This window comes from Chlamydotis macqueenii, chromosome 1 (assembly GCF_036417535.1).
Source record: "Chlamydotis macqueenii isolate bChlMac1 chromosome 1, bChlMac1.mat, whole genome shotgun sequence".
Lineage (NCBI taxonomy): Eukaryota > Metazoa > Chordata > Aves > Otidiformes > Otididae > Chlamydotis > Chlamydotis macqueenii.
The window spans coordinates 10213206-10228452 of NC_141556.1; the positions used below are offsets into that span (position 1 = coordinate 10213206).

General features: G+C 37.4%; 1 protein-coding gene across 1 annotated transcript in view; it reads left to right on the plus strand.

Moving 5' to 3' along the window:
• SEMA3E (semaphorin 3E) overlaps positions 1–15247 on the plus strand; it is a 147436-nt gene that overhangs the window by 104607 nt on the left and 27582 nt on the right. Inside the window, exons 5-9 of the mRNA XM_086739947.1 lie at positions 2211–2304; positions 10399–10518; positions 11355–11497; positions 14555–14669; positions 14944–15013. Coding sequence (XP_086596073.1) covers positions 2211–2304; positions 10399–10518; positions 11355–11497; positions 14555–14669; positions 14944–15013 — 542 coding nt within the window. The remainder of the gene's footprint in view (positions 1–2210; positions 2305–10398; positions 10519–11354; positions 11498–14554; positions 14670–14943; positions 15014–15247) is intronic.

Genomic DNA, 15247 nt, shown 5'->3' on the forward strand with positions numbered 1-15247 from the left:
ACTGGTGTGCAATTAAAGTTGATACAGCAGAAAATAATATTCCTACACCACCAATCTCTATCTACAATGATTATTTTCTACTGCATCAGCTTTAACATCAGGCATTAACATGCCAGGGTTAGGCCAATTTAGGAGCTTCTAGAGAGGTGAGATTTTGAATGCCTTGTTACCCTGTGAGTTTTAGGATCACTACTTAAATTTTGTATGGTTTTTGCTTGCTATTTTTATTTTAGGGTGGCTCTTTCACTTCAAGTAGACATGAAACATATGTCCTATTTTTCCAGAACTGCATTCTGAGTTACATCCCATTTCTATGGAAACTCTCTAACTAATAGAATCTTACTTTTTGATCTGAAGTTGCAGAAAAATTGCATGTATTATTTAGACAGATGGGAATAGAAGATAGGTACATCAGCTTGACTGATCTGGGGATTAAGAACTGATTAATGTTTTGAAGGGGAGGGGTTTGTGACAAATTCAAGACTAACTGTTTTAAATGAAATACATCATAGAAATATTAAATTATTCATAGTGAGTAGGAACTAATAGCTCTACAACTTTCCCACTTTTATATTTTATTTTTCTATCCTTTTTTTTTAAAAAACGAAAACCAACACATTTTTCCATCCCATGCAATGGTCAGTACATCTTCTGCTTCTTTACTTCTTGTACATATTTTATGGCTTTTTTAGGAGACCATAACTATAATGAGTGGAGCTACCTGAAGAAAAGGGAATATTAGTTTTGCTCTGGGGGCAATTGCATTTGCTTGGGAAAAGAGAAAATTCTAGGTTGTAGGGTAGGATGGGGAGACATAGGTGAGTGATCTGAAGGAGAGTGGAGAATACAGCATTGCAGAGAGCAAAACATAATCAGGTTTCCATGTCTCTCAAAAGCAAAACTTTTTAGGACCAAGATCCATATGCTACAATGCCCCAAATGAAATGAATTGTAACAAACAGTAGAAAAAAAAGAACCTACTATAATGAAATAAGGACAAAAAGAGCTACATATAACTAAGTAAGGACTACCAGAACACAGTGGGAAGGGAAATAGGGAAATAATTGCTTAGCAACTTTTCCTTATTTCTATTTTGTCCACTCTAGATACATTGAAGTTTTTTTTCTGTGTGAATACTGATTTTTTCTAATTTATAGTCTAATAAAGCCTGACTTCTAGGGTTAAAAAACCTCTTGGACCTCTTTGAGAATATTTACTGCAAGGAAGAGATCCAGGCAGATCCTCCTCCAAATTCTGGGGGATTTGAGGTCCTGTCACATGTAATTTTCTGCCTCAGAAAACATTTGTCTTAGTATATTAACAATGTGAGCCTGAGGTTAGATTACTGAACAGATAGGTTACATTTATCCAGTATGTTGATATGATCTGCATTTCAGTAGCCTTTTAAGTAAATGTTTACTAGTCACACACTTGATGGCTGTATGGTGTATTTTTTGTGGTACTTTCATAGCTTTATCCCAGTTTGAACTTTTATTCTCTCCCATTCCTGTGTTTTGTGGTATGATTTAAAAAATGATGGCACTGTTATTTGATATTTTAATTGGGCAACAATATTTGTTGGACTCTTTTGAGAAAGATGGGACAAAAGTAGAATTGCAATGAAAATCTAAATTGTAAATTCTTTCTCAGACTTTAAAATTTCATAGAGACAAATTAAACTAAGTTGCCAATATTCTTTTTATACTGATATTCTGTTAAGTCCACTGCAAAAATTACATCTGCTCTGAAAACGGTAATTGGGGATTCATTCTTAAACATACTTTTATGAAGAAGAGATATAAACATCTGAAAGCTACCACAGGAAGATAACACAGCATGATATATTTAACAACTACTGGAAAAAAAAAGATTTAAAGAGGGAAAACACATTCTATGGCTAGAAATCTATTTAATGTTTAGGTAATTTGGAGAAAAGATAGAGGAATCTTCATTCCCTACTCCCACAGAAATGAAACAAATGCAATTTTAGTGCATATTTTACAGATTCTTTTTGGGCAGTGTATACACAAAGGTGATTTGTAAAAATCCAGAGAATCTTTACTAGTACATCAGTGAGCAACCATAATTGTGTTTTCTCCCTAATAAAGTCAATCCATTACAAAGGTATAACAAAGTTAAAGCTAATCCCTAAGGACCTTTTTTCTTTGCTGCATGATTTATGCTGTTTTCTGTGACTTTTTTTTTTAAAGGATCATCTGTTTCAACTGGAATCGCACAAATTTGAGAGAGGACGAGGCAGGTGCCCTTTTGACCCCAGTTCTTCCTTCACCTCCATCTTAATTGGTAATGATCTTTACGTGACAAGCTTCATGATCCTGTCAATTTGTCTTTCTGAGTCTCTTTCCTCAACACACTGAGGTGTTGTCAGTCTTCTGTTGCAGCTTTCCACATGTCAGACTTAATCCTCATGGTGCTGCCCACATTAATATTACATCCCAGGCAGTATTATCTCCAACAAAGGTGTCTCACTGAAGTAAGTAGATATTATATGGCACATTCCATCCTGAAGAGGTAATTGATTGTTGTGTGATTTTGGAAATAATAATTTTCCTTCAAAGCAAAGCAATATGTCTTAGTTTTTTACATCACTGAGAAAATAGACAAAATTTACTATTTTCATCTACTGAGATGTAATCTGAGTAACAAGAATCTTGTAAAAATGTGAATTTAACTGTTTTTACATCAAGCATTTGTTCTTATATAAATTATAGGTTTTGAGATCAAAACAGGTATTTTTCAATGTTGCACTCTAATAAAACCATCCAAACCTGGTGATTCTCTATTAGGAAAGCTGATCTTATACTTGAGTTATAAAAATAGAACTCATTCTAAGTCCTTCAGTGCCAGAAAGCTATGCTGAGGTAGTACTCCTCTGTGCCTTTCTGGTAAGTATATCACTGTAGGGCTGGAACCTCTGAAGTTGTAGTATAGCAAACCATATTTTTTTTCCTCTGTAATGTGTTCCTGAAAAAAATGTGAGATCAAGCAAACACAGTCTTGGCAACACTATAGTACGTTGACTAAATTGGACTGAGGAACTGACTGATTGGAACAGCAGGTTAAGGGTGAAAGCTAGATTCACTTGAAGAGTAACACAGTGATCTATGTTTTTAGAAAACATAAATAAGATGAAAACGGAACATTCAAAAGGAATAGTCATTCAAAGAAAGAGATAGAAAAAAGAGGCTAAACATCAAATACATTTTCAACTTTTCAGACATTAAAAAGTTAGAGGATTTTAGGGCCCTTTGACTTCATATCTTAAAATCAGACAGCTAATGCCTCTGATTATTAACCACAGTGATATAGCTCACCTATGGTGGTGAGGAAGTATTGGTCATGAGTGACAGATGTATTCTTACATCCTAAGTTTATTTGTTCCTTTACATCAACAAATTAAAAGAATCTTCACGAATTGCCAAATCTTTCAAATTGCAGTAATTCATCAACATATTGTTCATTTCCATTATAACACATTACGGCTCAAATTCTTAAGAGTTAGTGGGTCAAGAAGTCATGAAAGGATCTGAAAAAATGCTGTATTTTGTCTGACCTTCCAAAATCCATGAAGTACAAATTGTTACGCTTTTCTTCCACACTTATTTCTAAATTGTTTCTATAGCTTTTAACAGATTCCAGTCTTGCTTAGCCTGGGAACAAAGACTCATCCCATGGAATTTGCTGTAGGCCTGAAACCTCATGGTCTAATCTTGAAGTCCTTCTCAACCTTTACTCAGACAGAACTAAGTAAATAAATTAACCTGATCATGTTCCTACTGTGAGATCAATGTGAATTTTATTTGCTTAAATGGAAGCCAGATTGTCCCACTGAGCACTGCAAGACTGATGGTTAGTCCTTGTGTTTCTGGCCTATTCACTAGTTTGTCTGGATTATGGGAAGTTCTATGGATCCTCACAGTTTTATTGAAAGAGAAGTCCTTTAAATAAGCCCTTCCCTGATAAATGATGATTGGACTTTTGGATATCCACTAATGAAAACTTATAAAATCAGTCTCACAGAGCTAACAATTCTGTAGTGTGGCCACAGTAATCAAGGAAAATAATACATTTTTATCAGATAACTGATACAATAACAAAAAATAGACAAACTTTCACCCCTTCATCAAAACTAATATGACCTGGGAAAGCAATTTAGAGGCTGTTTTTCTAGGCCTCCGTTGGAAAGTCTACAACTTCAAATGGTTATAGAATGATATTTTAAAGTCATATCAAAATTCTTCAAAGAGTTTATTTTTATTTATCCTTCTATTAGAATTAAACACTTCCAATACACAGGAAAAAAAATCCTATAGAAATTTGTATTTACATGTATTGTACTATATTCTACTAACCAGGCACACACAGCTTACAGGATAAACAAAATTAATGATGTTCCTTAGACTCCAGAATGTATAGCCTTTATCTCTGTAGGTATCCACTTGAAAAGGGTAAAAGACATAGATGCAAACATGGTGAATATTAAAGAATATTTTAATTGACATTTGAAAATGAGACTGAGACTTCTAATGCCAAGTGCACTCCGAAGGAAGGGATACTCCTTCATTCAATTGAGATCTGATTCCATCTTAGGGGGCCCATGATCTCATGACAGGAGATGACAACTGCAACATGTACCCTCCAGGACTGGTCTACCAGTCTTTCCTACAATGCTTGGAGGTTCCCTTCCTCTTCATACACTCTGATTTTCTGAGAAAGTGAAATCCGCTCCTGGAATGGAGTGAGTGTGCCCTCGGAGGCTTCACCTCAGAGCTGCCTCTGCTCTCCATGTAGTCAATGGGCATGTCCTTGAAAAGGTTTTATGTTAGCAAAGGCTTTCACATCCCAGCTTCCTCTTTGTAATTAAACTGTCCAAAACCTGGTTCCACCTCTGCGGCTCACATTAACACAGCAGGCTACACCAGCGAGGCCATTAACAGTGAGGATTAGACTAACAAGAAACTTTACATACTGTCGTAGTTCAGGCCCGATCAGGACCAGACTACGCAGTCTCTCTCTCACTCCCCCCACCTTCCGAGAGAACAGGGAGAGAAAATATAAGGAAAAACGGCTCGAGGTTTGAGATAAGGACAGGGAGAAATCCTTAAAGTTACCATCACGGGCAAAACAGACTCGACTTGGGGAAAACTATTCATTTATTACTACAAACAGCAGGATAATGAGACAGAGAACAAGATAACCTCCCTCCACCCCTCCCTCTTCCCAAGCTTAACATTATCTCTACTACCTTCCCCTCCCGAGCGGCACAGGGGGGAAGAGGGAATGGGGGTTGCGGTCAGTTCATCACATGTTGTTTCACGCCGCTGCTTCATGGTTGGGGGAAGAACTCCTCACATTCCTCCCCTGCTCTGTTCTGGGGTCCCACCCCTACGCCACAGTCCTTCGTGGAACTGCTCCGGCGTGGGTCATCTCTTCCACGGAGTTCAGTCCCTTCAGAACAGCTGTTCCAGCGGGCCCTCCACGGGCCACAGCTGCCTTCAGGCATCCACCTCCCCCGGTGTGGGGTCCTTCACGGTCTCCGAGTGGACCTCTGCTCCTCCGTGGACCTCCATGGGCTGCAGGGGGACAACCTGCTCCACCATGGTCGTCACCACAGGCTGCAGGGGAATCTTGGCCAGGAGCCGCTTTACTCCTTCCCCTCACTTCTGAACTGACCTTGGTGTCTGCAGCTGTTCCTCACAACAGGCTGGTAGATGTCTCTCGGGATCTTTTTTACATCTTATTCACTTCTCATCTCCTTTCCACGTCTTGCAGCTGGGCTGGACCGAGTCGGGCCCAGTCGGCTGCCTGGCAAGAGGCCAGAGGGTGAGGCCTGCAAGGCCCATGAGGCCTGCGCCTCCCCCTCTGCGCCTCTGCCCCCGCTCAGCTTCTTCACATCTTCTCTTCTCTCTTTTTTTTTTCTGTTTTCCCATTCTTAAATACGTTATCGTAGAGGCGTTATCACGGGACATTCTGCTACCAATCGGCTTGGCCTTGGCCAGCAGCAGGTCTGCCCTAGGCCCGGCCGAGTCCACTGAACAAAAGGGAGTGACTTCTAGCAGTTTCCTACAGAAGCTAGCACCTTAGGCCCCCCCTCACTAACAAAACCATGACACATACCTCTGATAAAAGTTTAAAAGCTTTTAAAATCTTGATCTTGAAGGATCATTTGCACCATTACTAATTAGACCCAGATTTAGCTAGATTAATTTAGGAAGAAAGAAAATCTCTTGTTCTGTATCTCTTCACATATTTCAACACATTATTCAAAATACTCACTTCAAGAAAGCAATAGTTCGTGACTTGGCTTTAAAACTAAATATCCATGTTGCTGTAAGTTTTATTACAGGTTATCTGACCTAGTGGTAAAGTAACTTGTGATGAATTCCTCAATTTATGAACAACTAACTTTTAGCAATTTATTGTCAGCTTTGGGAAACAGAATAGATGTTGGATGGCAGACAGGCTAAATAAAATGTGTTTAGATAAACTACATATAAAGCATTTAGACTTCGATTTCTAATGAGCTTCCATGTGCTTTTAATATTCAAATATTAGATCATGTACACCAATTAACTTAGACCACACTAGCTCTTGAACGCTGAGAAGTTAGGGTTTTTTGTTACCTGCAATATGTCAAAAGCAAGTGGTGAAAAAACTAAACTTCATTTGAATATGTTTTTCTATCCAAGGAACCCATTCTGATAATATTTATTGTTTTACTGTTTTAAAATATTTTCATGTATTTGTGTCTTTTCTTTTACTCTAGACAATGAACTAAAATAAATAAATTTGTTCTCAAAATAGATGAAGGAATACTTCAATGATAGACAGAAAATACAAATATACAGAGGAAGTTTACCGGCTAAGCAATAGCTAATTTCTTTTGAATTTCTTTTTTTCCTGCTATGAAAAGTATCACTTGCTAAGAATATAAATTGGCATTCTGATTTTAGTTATCATATAAGTAATAACTGTCTGACAGTCAAAGAAATGCACAAAAGGTGCTGCTAATGTTTTACTCATTGTGTTCTACTCCTTTATTAATAACAGAACTAGTCCACTTTGTAGAAAGTGATATAAAGGGGATTTTACACAAAAAGGACTACTGATGAACAATAGCTTATATTTGCATTGCCATCCAATTTGAGGCAGGTACACAAAACATGTCAATAACGAAGATTCTTCTAAGGTGGAAGCAGCTGATTTATAGAAATCCCTTGTATATATTATTTTTTTTGAATTAAATCACATGCTTCAATCTGTTTTACATTAATTGTTGTCATCGAGGAACTCTTTATTTTAGAAGAAAAAGTTTGTATTTGATTTTCTTAGTATTTTGCTGAGAAAAAAGGCAAAAAATAAAGGTATACTTTAAGTGGTCCCAGTTGAATTTTGATGTACTTGTTTGCTTGAAAAGAATGCTAGCTAAAAAGTATGAATATGTCATGAGCTAAAATTGGGTTTTGAGGTCCATGGGATTTTTTGTTGTTGTTTAAATAAGAAAAAAAAAAGGAAATTTCTATTCTTGTTTTAGCAGGATTAACCAGACTGCGTTAAAACTTACATTTTAGCAATTGATTTTTCAAACACCTGTGAAGCTGAGGTTAGACTGGAAGAGGGGAGGAGTGGTGAAGATCTCTGAAATTGCTGAGTTTGCAGTTCATTTTCACTGGAAGATATTGGTTATCAGTGTGATGTACAGCAGCATAAAACCCTGCAACCAAGATAGAAGTGTGTTGATAGGTAGTTGTTGTGGTTGTTGGGGAGTGAGAGAGACTGCGTAGTCTGGTCCCGATTGGGGCTGAACTACGACAGTAGTAGTAGCTTTTCAATGGAGGAGAAAAGAGTAGAAATCTTAACACAATTTTTCAAACCTCAGCCTCAGGTTGCCTCTAAATCTAGAATTAGTCAGCACCTGTGAAAACGTAGCAGTGTTCAAAATTTGTAACATGGATGTAAAGGATGTACAAAAGGGAAATAGAAGATCCTTCTGATGTCAAAAGTGCAAAAGATCTCTGAATTATGTTGAATGTTCTTGTGTTGAGATCCTTGCCAGTCACTCTCATCAGTACTGTCTCATCACTTTCCTTAGGCGAGGTGACCTGTCTGCTCACACTTGATACTTATCTTATGTTTAGTTTAGTATCACTTCAGGGTAAAAATCAGATATAATTTCTGTATCTATACAAATCTTTCATGGAACAATATCCATCCAAGACTGGAACTTCCATTTTATCCTCTCAGGATCTCACAGATAAAATCAGTGATAACTTTCATGGTATACAGTAGAATGCCATACCAGCAGGTTAATTATGTGTACTGGCATTTTATACCTGTTTGAAACACAAGGAATAGGCTTCATATCCAAAATTCTGAACATCTGGACTCATAAATGTCAATCCTGATCTCTAGCAATATGTGAGAAATCCTTTACCCTGCACTGAAGCATTTTCCAAGATTCACTATGGCGTTGAAAGGATAAAGACATCGTGTTCTATATTACACATCACCATAATTAAAAAATAACCCACCCAGTGTGAGATATTTTTCAGGCAGAATTCTTAAAGAGGGATCTGTGACTAATGTAACTCATTAATTAGGATTGGGAAGATTGTTTAGAACATTATTCAGACACTGGCAAATCCTGTTCTTTAAGTAGCTCTGTGTTGTTTAAAAAATAAAGCTCTTTGTTAGTTTTGGGAAACCCTAGCCTCTACTGATGCTATAATTTATATTTACTTTTCATTTCACTTGACAATGTTTTACACTAAATCACCACTACATATTTTACAAGCCAATATTAATTCTTTATACAGTGAAGCCCAAGGCAAAACTACACTCAGCTCCAAATCAGCAGAGGTCTCTGAATCAGCCCCAGTTGCCAAACTACAAGCTTTTCAGAATCATTATTCAAATTTATGGTACCGTTCAGTTCATATACATCTCTTAGGAGAAGCAAAATTCACACTTTTGAGGGAGATCAACAAGCACATCCTGCTTTTTCTATAATCCTTTACAAATTACAGCTAATTTTATTTGGATGGATCAATCATGTTTATTTTGATTAGGGGGTAGGAAACCATGTCTCTGAAACCTCCATTCAGATTAGTCACAAACTGGAAAGAATTTATTTCTTATGCAGCACAAGTCCTGCTGCGCTATTTTCTAACACAAGGATGCCACCTAGTGACAATAACTATCTGCTTCTTAACTTGCGCCTAAAAAATTTCTTCTCTAAGTCCACAAGGATATGAAATACCCTATTCTTAATTTTTGGTGAGTTAAGGGGAATTACACTCATGCAACTAAATGGTAGAGTTCTTGCTGGTATTTCACTAAAGTAAAATATATCTGATATCACAATTTTAGATGGGTCAGGTAGAGAGAGGCTGGATTTTTGAATGTGTGTATGATTCAGTTGTACTCAACTACATATAGATTTTCAACAGCAATCAGCAATATTATTTCTAATATGCAATCAGCATATTATTTCTAATATATTCCTATGCTTGCTTAATTTGTGAATGCCATCTAAACCCTTTGAATATGGGACCAAATTTCTGTTCCCATAATTTTTTCAGGAGATCTTGATTTCCATTTATGCAGGATAGATGAGATCTCAGATCCTGATTCACCTACTGTGGTGAATATTTTAAGGATAAGATAACGTGTGATTGCTGAACCAGATAAAAATAGGCTCTTTTTCTCTGTCCACTGAACACCTAAGCCCCCGAGCCAGTAAGTTACACCGAAGCAGTAGTTATTTCAGGTAAAATGGAACAGTTCCAGTAGGCTGACTGGAAAACCTCTTCAGCCTAATAAAATACGTGCTTGTTTATAGAAATCACTTCTAAGGTAGCATGTACTGCTTCTTCTCTCTCCAGGTGGGGAGATAACTGCATCCAGCCCTCCAGTGTTTTCACTATGTGCTTTTTTTTGAGCCATGTTTTGCACAGAGCCAAATCTGATAACTATGCTCAGGAAATGCTCCCCTGTTTGAGGTCTAAACCACAGATTCAGGTGTGGTTTAACCTTGAGCTGTATCCATGAAGGTAGCCCAAATCAATGGTTTAGTGCAGCTATCACTATTCTTTTCCTTAGCACTGCATCCTCTGAAACCTACTGCTGTATTTTCATCCTGTTTTCTGGCTCCTGTTATTTCTGGATCCTCATAAACCCGACATGGCCCTTCCAGTTCTGGGACCAAGCAATTTGTTGCTTTTCATTAGCAAGGCTAGGGCACGTCTGGAAGTGCTCAGTAGAAAACTACTGGTCAGAGTCTTTGCACTGGTTCCTATCATATGCAATGAAATTAATAAGTTGAACATTAGCAAATTGTTTTGTTTCATTTTTGTTTCTTTAATGTATGGTCTGTAGGTGGTGAACTTTTTACTGGTCTCTACAGTGACTACTGGGGAAGAGATGCTGCTCTATTTCGCACCATGAATCGCATGGCCCATCTCCGAACCGAACCTGATAGTGAGCGCCTGTTGAAAGGTATGGGAAGGAGGAGAAAGAAGAACCAGAGGTGTTTTGGATGATTAGACAATTTCTGTTAAACCAGAAAAAAATGCAACGACTTCAAATAGAGAACAGGAAGTTAGAAAATATTTACATTATCCACTGCTTCTTAAGAAATCATACTAATTGTATGAATTACATTATCATTTAAAGAACTTGTAAAATTTTTGCTACAATTCAGTAAGATGAAATCATTCACAATTCTGCTTGGTGTGGGGTTAAAAGGCATACAGGCATTGGACTGAAGTCTGAGCTTAGGTTTCAACTTTGCAGGAAAATGTCAAAACAGGAAAAGGTTTTTATTTCATGACAAAGGTATACAATGCATCTTCTATCTATGAAGATAATATGTTCATATAACTTAGCTGAACTACCACAGCTTTCCTGTATCTAAATGGCTGTTCGTCTGAAGTTCACATTCCCGCACCTGGTTTGTATGGGATCAGAGATTGTCATGTGAATATTAGTGCCTAGTTTTAGTCTAATCCAAATTAAAATGTATAAACTCCAGAGAACGGGACTCAAAAAAGGTCTCTTTCTTGCACACATACAAAGGAATATTGATTTATGAATTGAAGCTATAAAAATACTTTGATATTAATGTATTCCACATGTTCTATAAATACTTACCCACAAAAAAAAATTCTTCCTATTTCTATCACCGTATACCTCTTAAGCAACTCTCTGACTAACAGATCCTTGATTCTTTAATTTTATTTTTTCCTTTGCTATCAGCTGGTTTTAAGCATTGAAAAAAATAAGATAATGTTTTTAGAAACTTGAATTCAATTCATTTCTGTTTTCTTTTAAAGAACCAAAATTTGTTGGCTCATACATGATTCCTGACAATGAAGACCATGATGATAACAAAATATATTTCTTCTTTACTGAAAAAGCATTAGAGGCCGAGACAAGCACTCATGCCATATATACCAGAGTGGGACGTGTATGTGCGGTAAGATCCTTTTTCTGATTCCTCAGCTAAAAGAAAAAAAAAAAACATGCTCCTTTGTTTGGTCCTTCTCCCCCAGGCAAATATGGCATCTGTTAACGTGTGTGAGAGTAAGTTATAGGTCTGAATGAAAACTCTATAGCTAAACAGCCTCAAGCACTAGAAAATTCAAAAGTGATCCAAAATCTGGGCTTGAAGCTGAGTTTTGCTGAGACAGGAGGGCAAACTGCAGAAATATTGTTTTTCAACTCCATCTCTTTGTGCTGATATGTGGTAACAGTAACAGCAGTTGCCCACCATCCAGATTCTCGATTCAGATCAAGACTGCATTGTCCTTAGCATTGGCTGTAAGTCCAGGGCCTCTTGCAGCTCTCACAGCTGACATAAATTGATGTCCCTTCACATTCCTGGTGATAGCACGAAACCAGCCACGAGTCCTCACTGATGTGCCTTCTTACCTTTTTATTCCCTCAGCAAGGAGCAGATTTAACTCACCTGCATTTGTGCAGGGTCGATGGCTACTCTATCAGACAGCTGGATGGGACAAGAGGCAATGAGCACAGATTGAAACACATGAAATTCTGTCTGAATGCAAGAAAACATTTTTTTTTACTGCCGGAGTGGTTGAACACTGACACAGGTTCCCTAGAGTTTCCAGTCTTGGAGATATTCAAAACTTAACTGGCCATGAGCCTGAGCAATTTGCTGAGTAACTTGCTCAAATCAACTTACTTTGAGCAGGGCAGTTGTACCAGACGATCTCCAAAAGTCCCTGCCAAATTCAACTACTCTGTGATTATGTAAATTTTGAAATCCTCTTTCTGATGCATGAATCATAAGAGGGGCAGAATGTCAACCATCTGTAGAGTGCTCTATAAATAGTATAAAAGAATAATAGACCAGTTTATTTCAGTTGGAAGGGATCTACAATGATCATCTAGTCCAACTGTCTGACCAATTCAGTGCTGACCAAAAGTTAAAGCAGTTGTTAAGGACATTGTCCAAACACCTCTTAAACACAGACAGGCTTGGGGTATTGACCACTTCTCTAGGAAGCTTGTTCCAGTGTTTGACCACCCTCTTAGTAAAGAAATGCTTCCTAATATCCAGTCTAAACTTCCCTTGGCTCAGCTTTTAACCATTCCCATGTGTGGTATCACTGGATACCATTAATAGTAGCTAATTAATGGGTTAATTAGCTACTCCTCTTCTTAACAGCAACTAAGGAAAATTGTATAGATAGGAAATTAGAAAAAAAAGGCTTGAATTGTCCAGCAAATTATTATTGCAGCCAGGCATAAGGTTTACCAGAAGGAGCAGAAAAGTTATGAGGAAAGAACTTACGTCCCTCTACTGCCCTGTACGACTATCCATTTCCCATTCAGGCCATGCTCCTGATGTGTTGATCCCATGTCTTTTTGGCTCCCTGGCCCCACACACAGGAAGATGATCTTGGGCAGTTGCTGAAAAGGAGCACTGTTAACATATGATCTTCCAGATTAAGCTGCTCATAATTCATCCTCTCTGAACAACTGATGAAGTTTAGGTGCAATCCTTTTCTATCAATTGACCTATAGTAAGGCTGATGAGAGGAGCTCTCCCACTCTCATTTGGACTACATCTGCTTGATTAAAGGAAGGAATAAGAAGTTTATTTCTTAGCATCTGATTTTGCTTCTGAAAAAAAATCACATTCTTCCCTCCTAACTGTAGGGGATACATTCCTAATACTATTGAGCAAAGAGAAATATGTAAATTAAAAGTCTTCTGTCACTTCAATGTATAGTACATGTCACATATGCTCCCCAGCATACTACCTATTAAAATTTCGTAAGGAGTTCTCATGTAAAATTTGAAACATCTGAAGTATGCAAAGTACCAAATTGCAGCCTAAGACGTTAAAGTTCACAAAGCCAGTTGGCTTTCTGAATTGAAGCCTGCATCAAGATCTGAAGTAGAATGATTTGGCCTATGTTCTAGGAGATGTCTGAATAGATTATTTTAATAGATCCCTCTAGCCTGAAATCTATCCACCTGAATGTCTTGTCTCTGGCCATGGACTAAACCAAAATCCCACAGATCTTTCTCTCCCACTTGCCCAAAACTCCAAATCCTTTATCATCTGGACATTACCTTCATAGCTGGATGCTGTAATTCAAATTTTATTTAATGAATACCAAATATATCTAGTGGGTGACTCAAGAGAGAGCTTTTTTTCCCAGCTTTTGTGTTTTCATCTGAGCTGTAACATGTTTTGCAACACAGAGGCATCTGTATATTTTCCGCTAAGAGGAAAACAGATCTCTGTTTTTATAAGATCTCAATGTGAATTTGAGGAAATCAATTAATTTCAGTAGTTTAGAGTTAAGTTGTGCGAGGAATTTTGCAAGCCTAATACAGAGCCTTCAACAGTCAGTTACATAATCTACCTGAATATAAGGCTATAGCTTTGAGGCTGCTACCCAAAGGCAGCAGAATCTGGTTATTAAGTAGTACTAAATGCCCCCTTCTCTTGACAGGCTGACAGTCAAAACAGCAAGAAAAAGATGAGACAGCCATAGAAAAGTGGGAATTATTTAAAGCTGTTGAGAAGTTGTTAGAGCACCATGTATATATACACTTGCCTCAGACGTGGCGCAGCTGTACCAGCTCTATAGACAGACTCAGGTCTTCAGCCTTCAAATGTGTTGATCTAAACTGATCACTGCACTGAGCTCCTAAAGCAAAACTAATCTTTGCTAATGGACTCAGTATATCCAGTTAACAAAAATGAGAAATAGACAAGTTTTACAACAGTTGTATCATTAAAACTATCCATGTATGCAGTACAGACAATTAAAAAATTCTTATAAACCCACAGCTTTTAATGAGACCTGGACTTCATCAGTGCAATCATACTTGAAAACTGACTCCAGAGAAATAATACTAGTAATAGACATGTGGTTTGAAAATGCATGCTTTTGACATTAAAACATACAATGAGTGGTTAATTCAGTGGAGATGTTTGTGCTTCTAGACTTACTCATTTGAATTACCATCAGCATTTTTTCTTTCTATGCAGAATGATATGGGAGGCCAGCGAATGCTCGTGAATAAATGGAGCACTTTCCTCAAAACCAGGCTAGTTTGCTCTGTGCCTGGGAGAAACGGAATTGATACACATTTTGATGAATTAGGTAAACATCCTAACTGCAACAAACTTAAAACCATCATAGAAAACAAATACTTTCATGATAACACATCTTGCTGTCAAATATTGTACTCATATTCATTAACAGGGAATGGTTGTTAGTGCTTTGTTTCCAGTGTGTATGAAATTCTATACATACAGAGCTGACTATCATCAATTATGTCTTTACTTATTGCATTGATTTAAGAAGCAATGAAGTTTCTCTTTGGGGGCTGAGAAAAGTAGTTTGCTACCAATAACATTGCATTTAAATTTTACAGAGGATGTGTTTTTACTGCAAACTCGTGATAACAAAAATCCGGTGATATTTGGCCTCTTCAGCACTACAAGGTAAATAACGAGAAGAAATAGCAGTAGTGTTTGCATAGCCTGTTGAAGAGACAGAAACTGCATGATAAATATCCATTAGCAAATATATAGTACACTGTTTAATCTGTTCTATTCACAGTGGGCTGCTTGTTAAAGTAAAAATTGCTCTATGACACTCAAGGTCTTGAAGTCTTTTTCAGTGATGCAGTCTATCTGGATCATAAATTAATTAAATGTTTCTCTGCTTGACAATTT